This window comes from Palaemon carinicauda, chromosome 41, assembly GCF_036898095.1.
Source record: "Palaemon carinicauda isolate YSFRI2023 chromosome 41, ASM3689809v2, whole genome shotgun sequence".
NCBI classification, from domain to species: Eukaryota; Metazoa; Arthropoda; class Malacostraca; order Decapoda; family Palaemonidae; genus Palaemon; species Palaemon carinicauda.
The window spans coordinates 39,621,300-39,641,045 of record NC_090765.1 but is presented as its reverse complement, the minus strand read 5'-3'; the positions used below and the strand labels follow the sequence as shown (position 1 = coordinate 39,641,045).

Below are 19,746 nucleotides of genomic sequence, written 5' to 3'. Positions count from 1 at the left end.
GAGGCATTTCCTCTGTAATGGATATCTGTGGTGTTAATGAAGATTCCTTTTGAGACGTTTCCTCTGCAATGGATGTCTGTGGTGTTAATGAAGGTTCCTTTTGATGCATTTCCTCTGTAATGGAAATCTGTCTGGTGTTAATGAAGGTTCCCTATGAGACATTTCCTCTGTAATGGATATCTGTGGTGTTAATGAAGATTCCTTTTAGGCATTTCTTCTGTAATGGATATCTGTGGAGTTAATGAAGATTCCTTTGAGGCATTTCCTCTGTAATGGATATCTGTGGTGTTAATGAAGATTCTTTTGAGACGTTTCCTCTGCAATGGATGTCTGTGGTGTTAATGAAGGTTCCTTTTGAGGCATTTCCTCTGTAATGGATATCTCTGGTGTTAATGAAGTTCCTTTTGAGACATTTCCTCTGTAATGGATGTCTGTGGTGTTAATGAAGGTTCTTTTAGGCATTTCCTCTGTAATGGATATCTGTGGAGTTAATGAAGATTCCTTATGAGGCATTTCCTCTGTAATGGATATCTGTGGTGTTAATGAAGACTCTTTTGAGACGTTTCCTCTGCAATGGATGTCTGTGGTGTTAATGAAGGTTCCTTTTGGCATTTCCTCTGTAATGGATATCTGTGGTGTTAATGAAGTTCCTTTTGAGACGTTTCCTCTGCAATGGATGCTGTGGTTGTTAATGAAGGTTCTTTTGAGGCATTTCCTCTGTAATGGAATCTGTGTGTTAATGAGTTTCCTTTATGAGGCATTTCTCTGTTATGATATCTGTGGTGTTAATGAATGTTCCTTATGAGGCATTTCTTTTGTAATGGATATTTGTCGAGTTAAAGAAGATTCCTGCATTTCCTCTGTAATGAATATCTGTTGTGTTAATGAAGGTTCTTTATGAGACATTTCCTCTGTAATGGATGTCTGTGTTGTTAATGAAGGTTCTTTATGAGGCATTTCCTTTGTAATGGATATCTGTGGAGTTAATGAAGATTCCCCTTGAGGCATTTCCTCTGTAATGGATATCTGGTGTGTTAATGAAGGTTCTTTATGAGCCATTTCCTCTGTAATGGATGTCTGTGGTGTAGAAGGTTGCTTATGAGGCATTTCCTTTGTAATGGATATCTGTGGTGTTAATGAAGGTTCTTTATGAGACATTTCCTCTGTAATGGATGTCTGTGGTGTTAATGAAGGTTCCTTATGAGGCATTTCCTTTGTAATGGATGTCTGTGGAGTTAATGAAGATTCCCTTTGAGGCATTTCCTCTGTAATGGATATCTGGTATGTTAATGAAGGTTCTTTATGAGGCATTTCCTCTGTAATGGATGTCTGTGGTGTTAATGAAGATTCCTTATGAGGAATTTCCTCTGCAATGGATATCTGTGGTGTTATTGAATGTTCGATATGAGGCATTTCTTCCTCCCTAATGGATGCTTGTGTTGTTAATGAAGGTTCCTTATGAGGTGTTTCCTCTATAATGGATGTCGGTGGTGTTAATGAGTGTTCCTTATGTGATATTTCCTCTATAATGGATATTTCTGGTGTTAATGAAGGTTTCTCATGTGACCTTTTCTTTGTTATGGAAGCGTGTTGAATTAATGAAGGTTCCTCATAAGGGATTTCCTCTAAAATGGATGTTTGTAGTGTTAATGACGGTTCCTTTTGAGTCATTTCTTCTTTAATGGATGTTTGGGGTGCTAATGAAGAATACTTATGAGGCATTTCTTCTTTAAGTGATGTTTTTGTTTTTAATAAAGGTTCCTTATGAGGTATTTTCTCTGCATTGAGTCCTTGTGAAGTTAATAATGGTTGCTTATGAGGCAATTCCTCTGTAATGGATGTTTTTGGTTTAGATGAAAGTTCCCTATGAGGCATTTTCTCTGTGGTGGATATCTCTGGTATGAATGGATGTTCCGTATGATGCATTTCCTCTATAATGGATGTTTGTGGTGTTAATGAAGATTCCTTATGAGGTATTCCCTCTGTAATTGATGTTGTGGTGTTAATGAAGGGTCCTTATGAGGCATTGCCTCTATAATGGATGCTTGTGGTATTAATGAAGGTTCCTTATGAGAAATTTCTTCTGTAATAGATGTCTGTGTTGTTAATGATGTTTCTGTATTAGGCATTTCCTTTGTAATGGATGTCTGTGGAGTTAATGAAGGTTCTTTATGCGGCATTTTCTCTGTAGTAGATGTCTGCTGTGTTATTGTAGGTTCCTTATATGGTATTTTCTCTGTAATGGATACCTGTGGAGGTAATAAAGCTTTCTTATGAAGCATTTCCTCCGTAATGCATGTCAGTGGTGTTAAAGAAGGTTCCATATGAGGAATTTTCTCTGTAATGGATTCCTCTAGAGTTAACGAAGGATCCTCATGAGGCATTTCCTGTGAAATGGATGTCTGTGGTGTTAATGTGGGTTGCTTACGATACATTTTCTCTGAAATAGATACCTGTGGAATTAATGAAGGTTCCTCAGGAGGCATTTCCTCTTTACTGGATTCCTGTGAAGTTAATGAAGGTTCCTTATCAGGCATTTCCTCTGTAATGGATGTCTGTGGTGTTAATGAGGATTGCTTAGGACTCATTTCCCCTGTAATGGATGCCTCTGGAGTTAATGTAGGTTCCTCATGAGGTTTTTTTTCTCTAATGGATGCCTGTTGTGTTAATGAAGCTTTCTTATTAGCCATTTCCTCTGTAATTGATGCCTGTGGAGTTAATGAGGGTTCCTCATGAGGCCTTTTCTCTGAAATGGATGTTTTTGGTGCTAATGAAGGTTCCTTATGAGGTATTTCCTCTGTAATTGATGTCTGTGGAATTAAAGGAGGTTCCTTATGGGGCATTTCCTCGCTGATGGATTTTTGTGGTGTCAATGAACCTTCTTTATGAGGCATTTCCTCTGTAAATGGATGTTTGCGGTGTTAATGAAGGTTCCGTATGAGGCATTTCTTCTGTGATGGATGTACGTGGTGTTAATGAAGGTTCCTTTTGAGGTATTTCCTCTGTGATGGATGTCTGTGGTGTTAATGAAGGTTCCCTATGTGACATTTTCTCTGTAATGGATGTTTTTGGTGTTAATGAAGGTTCCTTATGAGGCATTTCCTCTGTAATGGAGGTTTGTGGTGTTAATGAAGGTTCCATATGAGGCATTTTCTCTGTATTGGATGTTTGCAGTGTTAATGAAGGTTCCGTATGAGGCATTTCCTCTTTGATGGATGTACGTCGTGTTAATGAAGGTTCCTTTTGAGTTATTTCCTTTGTAATTGATATCTGTGGTGTTAATGAAGGTGCCTTATGAGGCATTTTATCTGTAATGGATTTCTGTGGTGTTAATGAAGGTTCCCTTTGAGGCGATCCCTCTGTGATGGATGTACGTGGTGTTAATGAAGGTTCCTTATGAGTCATTTCTTCTGTGATGGATGTACGTGGTGTTAATGAATGTTCCTTTTGAGGTATTTCCTCTGCAATGGATATCTGTGGTGTTAATGAAGGTTCCATATGAGGCATTTCCTCTGTGATGGATGTACGTGGTGTTAATGAATGTTCTTTATGAGGCATTTCCTCTGTGAAGGATGTATGTGGTGTTAATGAAGGTTCCTTATGAGTCATTTCCTGTGTGATGGATGAACGTGGTGTTAATGAAGGTAAAGAATCCATAAAAGATATTTCCTCTTTAATGGACATTTGTGGTGATAATGGGGAATCCCCATGAGACATTTCCTCTGTAATGGATGTGTATGGTGTTAAATGAAGTTGTTGAAGAGACACATCCTCTCTGATTGTTGTTTTTAGTGTTGATGAAGGTTCATAAAGAGACCTTTCCTCGTTAATGGAAGTTTGTTGTGTTAATGAAGTATCCTTTTGAGACATTTTCTGTATAATGAGTGACTGTTCGCTTAATGACATCTCTTTAAGAGGGCCTTCTTCTGTTGATGGTGTATGGGGTGTTAGTAAAGTTTTATCAATGGGTCTTCCCTCTGTAGTGGATGTTTCTGTTGTTAATGAAAGTTCTGTAAGAGACTTTTCCTCTGTAATTGATATTGGTGGTGTCAATGAGATTTCCTCAAAATGTATTTCATTTGTGAAGTAAGTCTGAATTAACGAAGTTTCATTAGAAGATTCATTTGTAATAGGAATTTGTGATATTAAGGGCGTTTCACTTTGAACCCCTATGTCAGTAATATCAGTTTGTGGGAATGATAAACTTTCAATAATATAATCTTCCTTTGTAATGCATGTCTGTGGTGTTGATGAAGAGCCTTTAAGAGACCCTTCATCTGAGATGGATGTGTGTGGTAATGATAAAGTTTCTCCAAGACCTCCTTCCTCTATAATAGATGTGCATGGTGTTGATGGAATTTGAAAAGACTCTTTATCTTTAGTTGTTCTTTGGTGTATCATTAAATTTGCAGTAAGATTTTGTTGAGTCCCTTCATTTGCAATGGGTGTTTCACTTAGAGACCTTTCATCTGTAATGGATGACTGTGGTAGAAATGGGCTGTCTTCAAGAAGGCTTTTCCCTGCAACTAATGCTGGTGGTGCAAGTAAAATATTCCTAGATGTTTCATCTGTAAAAGATGCTGCCTGTGTTACACATGAAGTTTCTTTACATGGTTCCTCCTCTTTAATAATTGTTTGTGGTGTTATTAAAGTTTCTTTGCAGAACATTTCATCAGTGGTTGATTCTTGTGGGATTAATGAAACAGTCTCATAATATTCTTTCATTACTATGGGTGAAACTGTTGTTAAACAAGTTTCTTCGATATCTTTGCCATCATCGTGGGGTTGATGAAATAAATTAATTTCCGTACAAGGTTCAGCTACTGCAATAGATACCTGTGTTTGTAAATCTGATTTATCATGTTCATCTTTCTCTGCCTCAATTTCTTGACAAGTCTTATCCACTGCAACATATTGCCTTGGCACTTCAATAAATTCTAATTCAGTCTCATCTGCTTTAATGTATGTTTGCTGAGTAAATTTAGTAGTTTTTGTAAGTAGTTCTGAAATCGATGCCTGCATTGTAGAAGAATTATTTCCTGTGTCAGTCTCAGTGAATGTTTGCTGAGTTATGGATGTTTGTGTTGTTAACGAAAAAGTGTCTTGAAAAAATGCCTCATTAACAGTTTCTTGCCTTACATCCTGTGCAGTTGGTCCCACTGTTCTTAAAACAGCAATATCTTCATTTATTTCTCCATGCAGTTCTTTATTTTCAATGGATATTTGCGATGTCTTTGTGGTATTTTTTTCATGACGCTCTACCTCATCTTGTCTTTGAGTTCCCTCCCCTACACCAGTTTTATAACTTGAGCCTTCCTTTTCCCTCAGTGTCTGTTGTGTTAATCCATCACTTGCACTAAGAAATTTTTCATCAACAATAGATTTATTCGCATCTTCTGTAATTGGTGTTTGTGATGTTGATACAGCGGTTTGTTTATATGAGTCTTTCTCCTCAATAGGTGTAGGTAAGGTCAATGCTTTTGCTTCTTTTTGAGTCTCCTCTTCTGTATTGAATGACTGTGTAGTCCATAATTCAGTTTCTGTATGCATTTCTTCCTTTCCAATATGTGGCTTTATTTTCAATGTAGCAGGTTCTTGATTAAGTACTGCCTTTACAGATGAACTTCCTTCGGACAATGATACACATTCTTCTGGTATTTCTTCCTCTTTAAGGGAAGTGTTTGGTTTCCAGTTAGTTTCTCTGCAAGTTTCTTCCTTTATACTGTATGTTTGTGGTGTCATTGCAGAACATTCTGTTTGGATATCTGTCTCTACTACAGATTTCATTGGTGTTAATGCAATAGTTTCTTTAGGAAAATGTTGTTTGTTAGTGATGTCATCTCTTGCTAAAGCACCAGTATCTGTTTCTTCAGAATATGACTGTGCTTTCAATGCCGATGTTGTGAGCTGGACTCCATCTGTAACGAATGATAATGGCATCAATGCATCAGTTTCTTCAGTAATTTCTTCTGCTGCTATGGATATTTGTTTTGCCATTAATCCAGTTTCTCTATTAATATTATCTTCGATGGAAGTCTGAGATGTTATTCCCACAGATTCTCTGCTAATTTCATCCTCTGTAATGGATTTACTATGTGTCAAGAGAAAAGTTTCTTTTGCACCTCTTTCCTCTACATTGTATGTCTTTGAATATTCTGTGGGTAGTTCTTTAGGTGTAGTGCATGTCTGAGCACAAACTTTAGGAATTTTTATAGCTACTTTGGATGCTTGTGATGTAAAGAATTCAGTTTCTTCTAAAAGCTCTTCCTTTGCAATAAAAGTCCTAGATGCCAGTAAAGCAGTGTCTTGGGGAATATCATCTTCTGCAATTGATATCTGCGATGTCAGTGAGATACTTTCCATAAAGGTGTCTTCGTCTGCAATAAATGTCTTGTGTTCCAGTGAATCAGTCTCTTTTAGAATACTTTCATCTGGGATAGATATGTCTTGTAATGCTAGATCAGCTTCTTTGAGAATCGCGTCCGCTACAGAAGATGTATGTGGCATTATTTCAACAGTTTCATCAGGGATCTCTTCCTCGGGTGTGTCCTTTGTAAAGGTAGCATGTGTTGTTGAAAAGGCAGTTTCTATAGGGATGTTTCCCTCTGAGACAGATGGTTGTATGAATACAGGTGACTCTTCATGAAATTCTTCATCTGCAACAAATGTGTCTTTCTTTAATGTACTAAGTTCAGTAGCCGTCTTTGCCTTTACTGCTGATATATCTGTAGTCATCATAGCATACTCCTTATGAACAACTATCTCCTGAATGCATTCATTTGATGCCAGAGCTTCATTTCCTGTAGGAAAATCGTCCTTTACTGTTAATGACTTTTGCATGATTGTAACAGCATCTCCAAGAGCATCTCGCTTTACATCTGATGCTTCTAAGGTTATTTTACCAGAATCCATATGAATATCCTTCTCAATGATATTTATATCTGATATCATTGGAGGACTTCCTTCATGAATCTCTTTTGCATCGGTTGGTTTTGATGATAATACATCAGTTTCTTTATTAATTTCTTTTATGATTGTGGCTACTGTTGTTTCTGGCGAAACCAAAGTTTCTTCACACATTACTTCCTTTGTTATAGGTTGTTGTGGAAATGTAGTATTTTCTTCATCAATCTCTTCTTCTGCACTGGATGTCTGTGGTATTTCAATTGTATCATTATTAGAGCTTTGGTCAATGAATGTATGTGGAATTACAGATGTAACAAGTCCTGTGTTTATATCATCTTCAGTAATGGGTGTGTATGACATTAATGCTGGAGATTCTGTATAATTTTCTTCAGTTGTAGTAGATGGGTCTGTTGTTGGGAAAATATCTTCCATGTACATTTCTTTTCCTGTGATGAATGGCTTTTGTTCCAACAAGTCTGTTTCTATAGGTATATGTTCACATGTGTTGGATACCTGTGGTGTCAATGAAGTAATTCCTGGAATTGCTTCCTGTAAAATAGGTATCTGTGTAGTTACTGCAAGATTTTCGTTAGAAATTTCTTCGTTTGCAATATTAGACAGTGGTTCCAATGAAGCTGGTTGTGCCATTGCAAATGATGCTTTATGACTCTCTTCCTCTGTAATAGATGAATGTTTTCTCAGTGCAGTAATTTCTCCAGCAGTCTCTTCTTCAATAGAGGATATCTCTGACACCGTTGCATTAGCTTCTTGGTCTACATCTCCCTTTTTAATCCATTCCAATGATGTTAGAGCAGTAGTTTCTTTGCAAATTGCCTTCTCTGTTATAGATGTCTTTGGTGTCAGTAGAGCAGCATCTTTGTGAGTCTCTCCCATTGTAATATATATCTCTGTGTTTAATTCACCAGTTTCCGTAGGAATATCTTTTGGGAAAACGGGGGTTTCTTGAGTCAAATCAGAAATTTTTTTGTGGATCTCTTCTACAATAATTGATTTTGGTGATAATTCAGCAGATAAATTATAAAATTCCTCTTCAGCAATGGCAGTTTCTTCTGGCAATGTTGTAATTTCTGTTTGCACCTTCTCTTCTTCAGTTGATGACAACGATATTATCATAACAGGTTCTGTTGTAAGCTGTGCCTTTTCTGAATATATTTCTAGAGGCATTGCATAAGATTCTTTTTCAATAATCTCCTCTACAACTGATGTGTGTGATACAAATTCTTCATTTTCTTTGCAAACCTCATCTGCAATGGATGTTTGTGAAAGTTTTGCTTTAGTTTCTTCCTCTTGTACACTGCATAGTTTTGGTGTTAATGTATAATTTTCTTTATTAATCACTCCTACTGCCATATATGACTGTCCTTCCAATATAGTAGTTTCTTCATTAGTCTCCTCCTCTGCAGTAGACTCAATAACTCTCAATGTTGCAGTTTCTTTGTGAATTTCCTCCTTTTGAGAGAATATCAGTGGTGTTAGTGCAGTGGTTTCTTCAAAACTATCACATTCTGCAAACTTTGTTTGAGGTATAACAGTTTCTTTGTAAATTTCTTGTTATTAGATGTTTGTGGTGTAATAGCAACAGTCTCTTCTTGTGTAAATGTTATAGTTTCTTCATGTAGCTGAGCATCTAAAATAGTCAATGGTAGAGACAGTGTTGCAGTTATTTCATGCAACTTATTCTCCGCCGCAGAAGCTTGGTGTGTCAATGGCTGTTCATCCAAGTTAATGTCTTTCATAGTAATTAATTTCTGTGGTGTCTGTGCGGAGCTTTGTTCATAAATCTCTCTTTGTGTAGTGGACAATTTGGTTGTAACTTCAACGGTTTCATTAATGTCCCTCTCTATGGTGGAAGATGATAATGCTAATTTTATACTTTCTTTGTGTATAAACTCTTTTGGAAGGGGTGTCTGTAATGCTACTGGTACATTTTGTGTGGGAATCTCTTCTAATTTAGTTGTCATGGCTTTAGATACTGTATTTTCTTTATCAATAGTTTTCTCTTGAGTGATTGACTGAGGTGTTAATTCAGTGGGTATCTGTTGTGTCAATGGCATAGTTTCCTGAAGAATATTTTCTTCTACTGGGGATATTTTGTGTGGCAGTGATGGTTGTGCAGTATGACTTTGTTTTGTATTTTGTTTTGGTTGAGTCTCTGAATGAATGTCTTTCGCTGTTGTTAACTGTGGTATCAATGTCAAAGAGTCTTTATTATATTCTTTTTGTACAATGCACATCTGTGGTGTCAGTGCGACACTTTCTGTATAAAGCGTTTCATCTACAATGTTTGTTTGTGGTAGTAATATTGCACTTGTTTTATGTATTTGTCCCTCTTCTGTAGAACTGTGTTGTGTCACCTTAATTTTTTTGTAACCCTCGTCCTGAATAGGTGTATATGTTATATCTAATTTTTCTATTTTAATACCATCCTCTTCACTGGATGTCTGTTGTGTGGATGGTATAGAATCTTCGTGGATTTTTCCTCCTGCTACAGACGAGGTAGCTTGGAGGAACCGGTGTCTTTACTAATCTCTCCCTTTATAATTGATGGTCCACTTTTCTCATGAATCTCTTCCATGGCAGTTGATATATGTGGACTCAGTTCTGCACTTTCATCATGAATCTTGTGTTTTGCAGTGAATACCCCTAGATCAGTTGTTGTAATGTCTTCTTTGATTATATTCTTCATTATGGGCGTTTGTAATGTTTTACGGTCTTTGGGAATCGCTTCTTCTGTTTTGGATGTCTGTGGTATTAATACTGTAGTTTTTGTATGAGTTTTTTCTTCACTTAAGGTTTCAATTTTGGCGATAGAAGGGCTTGCTTTCAGTTCAGTAATCTCTTCAAATAGGTCTTCCTTTGTCAGTGCTGTAATTTCTTTATGAATCTCTTCCTGGGTAGAGGATGACCCCATGGATAAAGGTGTAGTTTGTTCATGAATCTCCATTGCGAAAGGTGCTTTTGTTATCCATTCATCAACAGCCTCAGAGCTTCGTGCTCTAAGGTAGATGTCAGTGATAGAAACTTTTCCTCTTTATGACTCTCTAACTTTGTATTTGATGCATCAAATTTCTTAAAAGCCTCTTCAAGGGATGTCTGTGTTATAGTTGCACTTTCACTATGAATTTCTTCTTTAGTAGTGAGTGTCACCTTGATTGGTTCATGGATCTTAACATCTGCTGTTGGTGTTATTTCTATTGGATGTGTATCTTCGTTGTGAATTTCTTCTGCTAAGCTAAGCTCCTGCACAAGGAATGTATTTGATGTCACCTCTGTTTTCGCTAGGAATCTTCTCCTCAGAGGTGGATCTCTGGGATGATAATACTAAATTATCTTTATGAATAATTACTTTTCCAATGAATGTCTCTGGTATTGGTTCTGCAATTTCCTTACAAATGACTTCCTCTGTCATAAGTACAACATTTGCAATGGGAGTGGTTTTTGTCCCTCTTACCTCTTCTTTAGGATCCCATTCCATTGAAGTGCTTGCTTGTAAAACTAAATCTTCCATTCCTTTATGGATATCAACTTCTGAAGTTAACATCATCGGTGCCAGTCCTACACTCTCTTTATGATCCTCTTCCTCTGCTGTAGATGTCTGTGGTGATAATGATGCTGGGGTTTTATGTATAACCGTCTCTTCAATGACTGTGTTAGTTGTAAGTTCAGCACCTTCTTTAGAAATTTCTTTCTCTGATATGGATGCTTGTGATAACCTTGCTATTGTTTCTTCATGAGAATCTGATATTTCATTAATTGACTCTGACTCTGTCAGTTCTGCACTTTCTTTATGAAAATCCTCTACTAGAGTGGATTCCTTTGGCTTTATTGCTGGTGTTTCTTCAAGATACGTTATCTTTGAAGTTGAAGGCTTTGCTGTTAAGTTTGCATAGTCTTCAAGGATATCCTCTCCAGTAGAATCCTGTGGTGCAAATTCTGTCCTTTTGTTAAGGTCTACGAGAGCAGTAACAGTTTTTGGTTTTAGTTCTGTTCTTTCACAATGCTCTGCCTCTATACAGGTGGTCTGTTGTGCCAATTCTGCATTATTTTTATGAAAATCTATGTCAGCAGTGGATGCTTTTGATGTGAGTTCTGTGTCTTCCATGGAACTATTAAATTGTGATTTGAATGACTCTGTTGATTGTGGTGCAGGTTCTTTATAGATAAGGGAGTCTGTAGTTAATATTATTAGATGTTGGTTCTGTAATTTCTACATTAATCTTTTCTTCTTCTAATGATGTTTGCCTCTGTAATGCTGAAATTTGTTCTTGAATCTCATCACCAATAAATGCCTTTGTTGTCCAATTTATCCCCTCTATAGAAGTCTCTTCCTTAGAGATGGATAGCTCTGGCTCTAATACTGCAGTTTCTTCATGAATATCTACTTCTGCCATGATTATTATTGGTATTGAAAGTGCTTCACTTTCTTTATCAATCTGTTCTTCCGCAATAGTAGCCTTAGGTTCTAAGGCAGCAGTTCTTGGTGTTGTTCTAATTTCTTTAAGAATCTCTTCCTTTTCAGTAGGTGTTTGTTGTTCTAACGCTGTTGTCTGCTTAAGAACATCTTTATTGGTTATTGATTTTTGTGTTCCTTCTGCACTTTCATTATGAAACTCTTCCTCTTCCCTGCATCCCATCGACTTTAATGCTTCAGCCCCTTTATGAATATCTTTCTCATCGGGAAATGCCTTTAATTGAGATACTTCAGTCTCTATGTGAATGTCTACCTTTCCAGTCGCCCATTGGTTGAGTGCTATATTTTCCGTTTGAATTTCATCCTCTGCATTAGATGATTTTAGTCTTGATGTTGCAGTCTCTTCATGAGTACCCTGCTCTGCAATTAATGTTTTTCGTGTCAAAGTTGCACTTTCTTCACGAACCTTCTCTGCATTTGATTCCTTTGGATCTAATGTATCTCTAAGGATATCTGCCCCCATAATTAATGTTCTTGGTATAAATGCGGCAATATCTCTGTGAATCTCCTCTGTAGTATCTTCATGAAAATCTATTTCTTGTACATCTGCAATGGAGGTTTTTAGTGCCCAAGCTTTACTTTCATTGTGAATCTCTGGTTGTATTGCTGCAGTCTCAGTATCAATATCACCCTCTTTAATGCATGTTCTTGTTGTTACGGCTACACCTTCTTTATTAATGGCCTCCTCTGTAGTAGATGTCTCTGGCTGTAATGCTGCAGTCTCTTTATGAATATCGACTTCTGCAATGAATGCCCTTGGTGGAATTGCTGCACTTTCTTCATTTATCTTATCCTCAGCACTAGACATTTGTGGCTGTAATACTGCAGTGATTTCAGCCTCTTCAATGAATATTCTTTGTATAGTTGTTGCACTTTCTTTATGAACTATATTCTCTACAGATAATGCTGCAGTATCTTTATGAGTATCTAATTCTAGAATTAATGTCTTTGGTGTAAGTTCTGCAGTTACTTTACAAACATTTTCATCTGAGATGGATCGTGGTATTACCAAAGTTTCGGTTTCCTTATCAATATGTACCTCTTCAAATGATGACTTTGATGTCAGTCCTGGCTTTTCTCTATTTGTATTTTTCTCTAAGTTGGATTTTCGTGATGTTAATGTTGCAACTTCCTTATGATCATCCTTTTCAGTACATGTTTCTTTAAAAATATCTTCCTCTAAAGTAGGTGAAGGTAGTGGCAGTACTGCAATTTCTTTATGGGACTGTTCTCCTGCAATAGAGAAATTTTCTGTCCGCATTGCACGTTTTTCAGGAATAGCTCCCTCAGTTGATATTTTATTTGGTAATGTTGCAGTTGGTTCTGGAATATCAATACCTACAATATAGGTGTTATCTGTGAGTTTTGTGCCTTTTCCAGAAATCTCTTCTACTTGGATAGAGGCCTGTTGCGGTGTTGGTACAGTTTCTTTATGGATTTCTACGTCTGTAATGAATGGTGTTGATGTCAGTGTTCCATTTTCGTCATTAATGTCAACATCTGCCACGTGTAGCTGTGAAGATAGCTCTGTGCCTTCTTCAGAAGTCCCTTCCTTCGCTGTGTATGTCTGTGAGGATAATGATGTAGTATCTTTATGATCCTCTACCTCTAGAATGGAAGTAATTCCTGCTGATGGAACAGTTTCTTCACAGATTTCTATAATGGATGTATGTGTTCCAGTTTCTTCATTAATATCCTCCTCTTTGTAAATATTGTTTCCTGCAATGGTTGTCTGTGGTGTCAAAATTGCAGTTTCTTTATGAACTATTGTAATAGAGACTCCTTCAGAAGGAAGAGTTCCCTTCTTAGAAATGTGTGTTTGTGGTGCTAATGTACCAATTTGATATTCTTTGTCTTTCTCTGAAACAACAGATTTTGATGTCAGTACAGTGATTACTTTATGAGACTTTTCTCTAGTAATGGAAGTTTTGGGTAATAATACATCAGTCTCCAATTGTGATATTTCATTGCTGGTGGATGTTGGGGGCAGCAAAGCTGCTGCTTCTTCACAGATTTCTACTTCTACAACCGAAATCTTTGGTGTGTACAATACAATTTTTTCATTACTTTTTCCGTCTGTATAAGATGTTTGTTTTGTCAATGTAGCAGCATTGTCTTGAGGCTCTGTGTAATCTAGAGATGTGTGTGATAATTTAATTAAACCTTTAAAACTCTCCTCTTCACCAACAGTCATTTCAGCAATAGAGGTCCGTACCATAGGACAACTATTCATTGACAAAATATCGCTATCTAACAAAGTTGGGTGTAAATTTGTGGCTTCATTTGTCTGTAAAGATGTAAATTGTGTATCGTGAGTCTGTAGTGGAGTACTAGCAATAGTTTGAAATGTGAAATCTAAGGTTGATGCCTGACCTGTTAAAATGGAAATAACAGACACTGGCGTATAAGATGTTTGAATCAAACTCACATCATGCGAGCAACTATCAGCTTCGGAAACTTCAGAAGCTCTTTTCTCTGAGAATAATTGGCATTGGTCAGTAACAGAAATCATTTGCTGGTTCTGAAAACCACCACTTGCTAATTCATTTTCTAAGTCAAAATTGTAAAGAGACATTTGGGAATTAGATGGATTGACTATTGTATATCTAGATTCATTTGTGCTATCCCCTTGTTCTAAAGGACCTTCAATTAATTTGTCTGATAAAGAAGTAGCATTTGGTATTGATAGAAAACTTGTAAGAAATAAATTATTATTCACAGTGGAGGAAACTAGTTGTCTATTGTAATTAATCCTAATCACTGACTCATGAAGTGGGGTGATAATATTTCCTTTAAAATCCCTTGCTGCAATATTCAAGTTTTCACCTAAAATATTTGTTTGGGATGTTGCAACTTTTCTAGAATTCTTTGATGCTAAATAAACAGCTGTAGAAATTACATTAGGTTCTTGAGAGGTGATAGCGGAGCTTATAAGGACCGATTCTTGAAAAATACTGGCATTTACCAGGTTAGTCGGTTGTGTTAAAAGAATGGTATTTTCTGAATGGTGTAGTATTAAAGGTACATTGCTATTCTGAGAAAACATGTTTTCTAATGGAAAATTTGATGATTGTGCTACAGGGGCAGCCACCTGAAAATCAGAATTGGGTGAAGGACAGGTCATGTTAGGTACAACAATGTTAGATTGAAGAGGTAAGAGAAATGAGTCTTGGGTATCACACTCTTCAACCAGGCTTCTCTGCTCCGAGATAAAGACAGAGTCCTTAGAATCTTGAGTGATGTCCTCGGTTAGGTTGTCTTCGAGGGCTGAAGGAACTTGTCTAAGCAAAAGACACGTAGAGGCTTCTGTCATGTCAGTTTCACATGCTAAAGGAGTCACTTCTTGTAATCTGTTGTCTATAATAAAACCATGCTGTGTCAGTGGCACTGATTTTTTAGCAAAAGAGTCTGTCCTCTTTTCTGGAGAGATCCCCATTTGTATTACAGGAGTAGCACTATTACAAATGCCCATTTCAGTATCGGTGAGTCGATGTGTCTGAGAAATCATTGTGTCTGTATTATAGTCACACACCAAAGGAAAATGCTCTGTTACTGAGGATTCTACCAGGGAACTATTTGGTGTTAGAGTTAAAGGTCGTACATGAGAAATGGCAATACATACCAGAGGTGTCGTCACTTGAGGTACTCCACCAACAGCAACTGATGAACTGTGTTGAGAAGTTAGGTTGTCAGCACAACTGGCATCTACCATTAATGTTGCATGTGAAGTCAAAGAAGAAATGCTTTCATTGGCATCTGCTTCTTCCATAAGGCACTGAGTCTTTGTTGAAATTACATTATCTACATTTCCTTCTGACAAGGAATTTTGGGGTGTTGGAGGAGGCATTTGATGGGTAGCAGATATATCTACTGATGAATTCTGAGGTATAATCTGAGTTTTGTTGCCTCTAGTAACAAATTCTTCAGAAAACTGTCTTGAGATATCAATTCCTCTTGGAAATGAAATCTCAGCCGACTCACACATCTGGTGAGCAATATCCTGAATAGCACTTTTTTCATCAATCAGATCTTGTTCTGTTGAAGGGCTCTTACTCTGAAAAGCAATCTTTTCTGCAGCTGAAACCTGCAGGTTCTCATTCTCAATATTTATGCAGGACGTTCCAATTTTATCTTGTGATGTTTCTTGAAAAATGTGTCCATCTGTTCCAGTTAATAACACATTTTTTAAATTTTCAGGTTTAGTATTTTGTACTAGAATTCCTTCAACTAGAGAATTTTGGGGTGTCAAAGGACTATGCTCGAATGATGAAACATTACTTCTTTCCAACTGTTGGGAAGTTTGAGGAAGAGCTTTTTGTGTTGCAAATCTATAAGCCAACAAGTTTTGAAATATTTCGGGAGTAACATTTTGAGCTGCACCTTCCACAAGAGAATTTTGAGGAGTTAAAGAAGGAATATTCTGGGCTGCTGTTCCTTCTGGCAATGTAGTCTGTGGTATCATTTGAATAACTGTTCCTTTTCCAAAATCTCTATCAGAAGCAATGCCTTGCATGGGAATTTTGTCTTTGGAAAGATCCTGTAATGACACAGGTGGTGGAATGTTTTGAATAATGACATTTCCTTCTACCAATGAATCCTGAGTCGTTAAAGAAAGGCCTTCTTCAATAGTCATTCTATCTACTATAGAATTTTGCGGTGTAATAGGCATAATTTTTGAGAGAGGGTGCTCTTCACATACTGACTGTTGTTGACCTTCTTGAATACTTTGTGAAGCCATCTTATTTGCTACTAAATATTGTAACAATTCGGGTGCAGTGCTTTGGATTACACTTCCTTCTATCACCGAATTCTGAGGGGTTAAAGGAATACTTTTTTGCCTGGAAATTCCATCTTCTATTAAGGCTTTTGGTGTTAAAGAATTATTCAATTGGAGCAAGTTCTGTGGGATCAAAGGTGTAACTTCTTGGAAGGATAATGCATCTATCAATGAATTTTGGGGTGTCAAAGGAGTAGATATTGGATCTCTCCTATCTGTTACTGAATTTTGCGGTGTTAATGGAAAAATCCTCTGTAACGGCATTCCATCTTCCAATACGTTCTGTGGCGTCAAAGTATTAATTATTTGGCTACTTCCCTCTGCCATCGAGTTCTGTGGTGTCAAAGGAGTAGCTATTTGACCTGTGCTATCTACTACTGAGTTCTGTGGTGTCAAGGGAATAATTCTTTGAATGGATATTCCGTCTCCTAGAGAGTTCTGTGGTGTCAGTGGAGTAATGATTTGGCCTCTTCTATCTGCCAATGAGTTTTGTGGTGTCAAAGTAGTAATTCTTGGGCAGGTTCCATCTGCCAGTGTGTTCTGTGGTGTCAAAGGAGTAATTTTTTGGAGAGATATTACATCTGCTAGTAAGTTCTGTGATGACTCAGGATCACTTATTTGGCAAGTTATTCCATCTGCCATTGAATTTTGTGGTGTCACAGGGATAATTCTATGGGGAGGGGTTCCTTCTTCCGATGAGCTTTGTGTTGCCACTAATGTAATACCTGAGAAAGAAGCCTTATTTAATAATGATGTCTGTGGTTTATTCACATCTTTTCCATCCACTGAGGTATATATTTGTTTTTGTGGAGACTGTATTATATCTGATATTGCTTGGCCTTTATAAATCACATCACTTGCTTTCCCAAGTGAAGACTCAGTGTGCTGAGATACATTGGTAATATTTTGTGAATCTGAAGCTCTTCTTGTAGTATTACTAGCGAGTAATTTGTTATTAGAATGTTGTGTTAAAACACCGTCACTGGAAGACCTTTGTAACTTTACTTTCTTATTAGAATTAAAACTCCAGTCGTCTCTATGACGAGAACTTTCTGTGTCCTTTCTTTTGATAGGTGACTGTTGATAATCTTTAACAGATGATAAATCTAGAGATGGAATATAATCTGGAATTGTATCTTTACTACTTTGTGTACTAGAAATAGATACGTTTTGGTCATCGTCACAGGACAATGCGAATTCTTCTTTCTGTAATTTTTCTCTAGGAGTATAAGGAAGAGCTGCTTCTTCCCCCTTTTCAATTATATCTGGTGACATTGGTAAATTAGTTAAGAACTCTAAAGATCCAGACAAATTCTTTGCCAATTGTGAATTTCCAGCTATTGTTTCATCTAATACATTAAACTTAGAGTCCCCAAGAATATCATCCGATACACAGGACAGTGAATCTTGTGGGTCTTCTTGATTCTGTCGGACTGTATCTAGCATGGTTTCATCTGATGAACTCATTAAATTTTCACTTATATCATCAGTGGCTTGCTCTGATGCAAATTCTTCCCCTGTTTCACTATGAGTATCTTGCCAGTCAGATGGAATAATATCTGATTCTGAAGGTATTCCCTCAGATCTGCTACTTTCACTGCATTCTACTATTGTATACAGTAAGCGTCTTGCTGTTCTTGGGGTGAATTCAGCAGCAATTACCTGCATATGTTTTTTAGAAAGGCTGCTATCTTGTATCTTTTGGTAACTTTCCATATCCATTTCTTCCCATGAACCCTCTGTAGAACATGCATCACTGCCTGTGGTTGTGGAGGTCATATAATCTTCAGCTTCTAAACCAGCATCATCATGCCCACTTCCAGTTGAGATGACGCCAAAAAAGCTAGCTTTCTCTCCATTTCCAGACATTTCTGCTACCTCATCCTGACTTTTCTTTGCTTGGGGAGAAATATTTTTAGGCTCGGCACCGTTATCAGAAAAATGAGACTGAATGGATGAATACAGTTTGGATGATGACTGAGAGTCATTAGAACTCTCATGACAGGTTTCTTCTCCTTGGGCTGTATCATATTCTTCGTCTTGTGTAGTTACACTGTCGCTTCTAATAATACCTGATGTGTTTACATCTGCTGCTATACTTAAGGAATAAGTTGCAAGGTGTTGGGATGATGCTTTTAACAGATCTGCAACAGCATCTTGTGAAGCTTCTGACATGACACCATCTTTATTAACAGCCTGAAGTAGCCTCCTGGCAGATTCTTTCAATATGACCTGTGTATCTACATCTTTCATGTTTCCTGTTTCTAGATTTGAAATATTACAAGGTAACATGTCTACCTGCCTTCGATCTGCTTGCTGCATCACACGACATTCTTGAGGAAGAAAATCAAACATAGGAGATTCCCTTTCTGATGGCAATGGGGGCTCTGGAATCTCTTTCCCATAACGTATTTGAAAATTACGGAGTTTAGCTCTTTTCTGACCGATGAAGCTATCATTGTCATATAAACTAATGGAGTCCTCTCCCCATTCTTCTGGTAATACTTCTTTGGTCTTTGAAGCCATATAGGTAGCTGATAAAGGATTGTCCTGGTCACTGCCAAGTAATACATCCTTTTCAGGCGATGAATGACGTAAAGATAAATACTCCGTGGAATCTGACCTTGTCTCTAGTTCAGCTGTATCCATACTTATTATGGGCAGGGAGGCTCTTTTACCTTTTCGTCTCCTAAAACGAGGACGTCTGCGCGAATCCACATCACTGTCTTCTGAACTTGTGGAATCCAAAATTCTTTTCTCTACTCTCTCACGAGCAGACCTACGGCTTCCCTTTGGTATGGATAAAGTATTGGAAGAAGGGACGGTAGCTGTAACTATTTTTTGAGGTAGACTTCTTCTGGGACTGGATAGATTTGGAGAAGTGTAAGAGTTATAACTACTAGATTTGTTAGATTCAGGTATTATAATATCACTGCTATCATCTGTAAGGGAAGGATATTCCTCCTCTATTTCAAGGGAATCAGTAGCATCAGGTAGGCAGACTGAATTATAAAAGGCCTCAATGAATGAATCTTTCTTCTCTTTTAGTAAAGGGGGTCTCAAACCACTGGCAAATTTCTCCTTCATTGAGGTGGTTTTGTAATGGAAAGGCATACCAGCAACTGTCACATCTTCTAATGAATCTTTACTGATGTTCCCCAGGGACAATTCATCTTCATCCAGGATTGGAGGGCTAAATCTAGAAATGGATGGCGACAGGGAGTCGGCATCTAAAGTGGGAAGTTCTAAACTGTCATCAGAAAATTTCTCAGGGTCATGTAAAGAAGCTAGAGCTCGTTGGAGTTGAAACAAGCCAGGTGTAAGCGGAATTTTCCTTCGTTCTCTTTCTTGTTCCCCTTTTCCTTTTTCAGCTATAACATTTGTCTCTCCCCCTTCCCTTCCCTCTACATCCCCGGTTTCTGCAACTACATCACTAAGCAAATCTGGATCTGAGCGAGCAGCTTGTCTCTTAAGTCGATTTTCAGGGGGTGAAAAACTTTTCACAAACTCATCTTTGTCATCTCTTGATACACTTGCATCTTTCTTTGATTCTTGCTTTTCCATATTACTT

At 37.4% G+C, this 19,746-nt stretch overlaps 1 protein-coding gene across 2 annotated transcripts in view; it reads right to left on the bottom strand.

The window, feature by feature from the left end:
• LOC137632537 (mucin-16-like) overlaps window positions 1-19,746 on the bottom strand; it is a 458,011-nt gene that overhangs the window by 40,332 nt on the left and 397,933 nt on the right. For both annotated transcript variants that reach the window (XM_068364511.1, XM_068364512.1), the window contains one exon: window positions 15,021-19,746. This exon is cut by the window's right edge and continues 1,395 nt beyond it. In XM_068364511.1, the coding sequence (XP_068220612.1) occupies window positions 15,021-19,746 (4,726 nt within the window). The remainder of the gene's footprint in view (window positions 1-15,020) is intronic.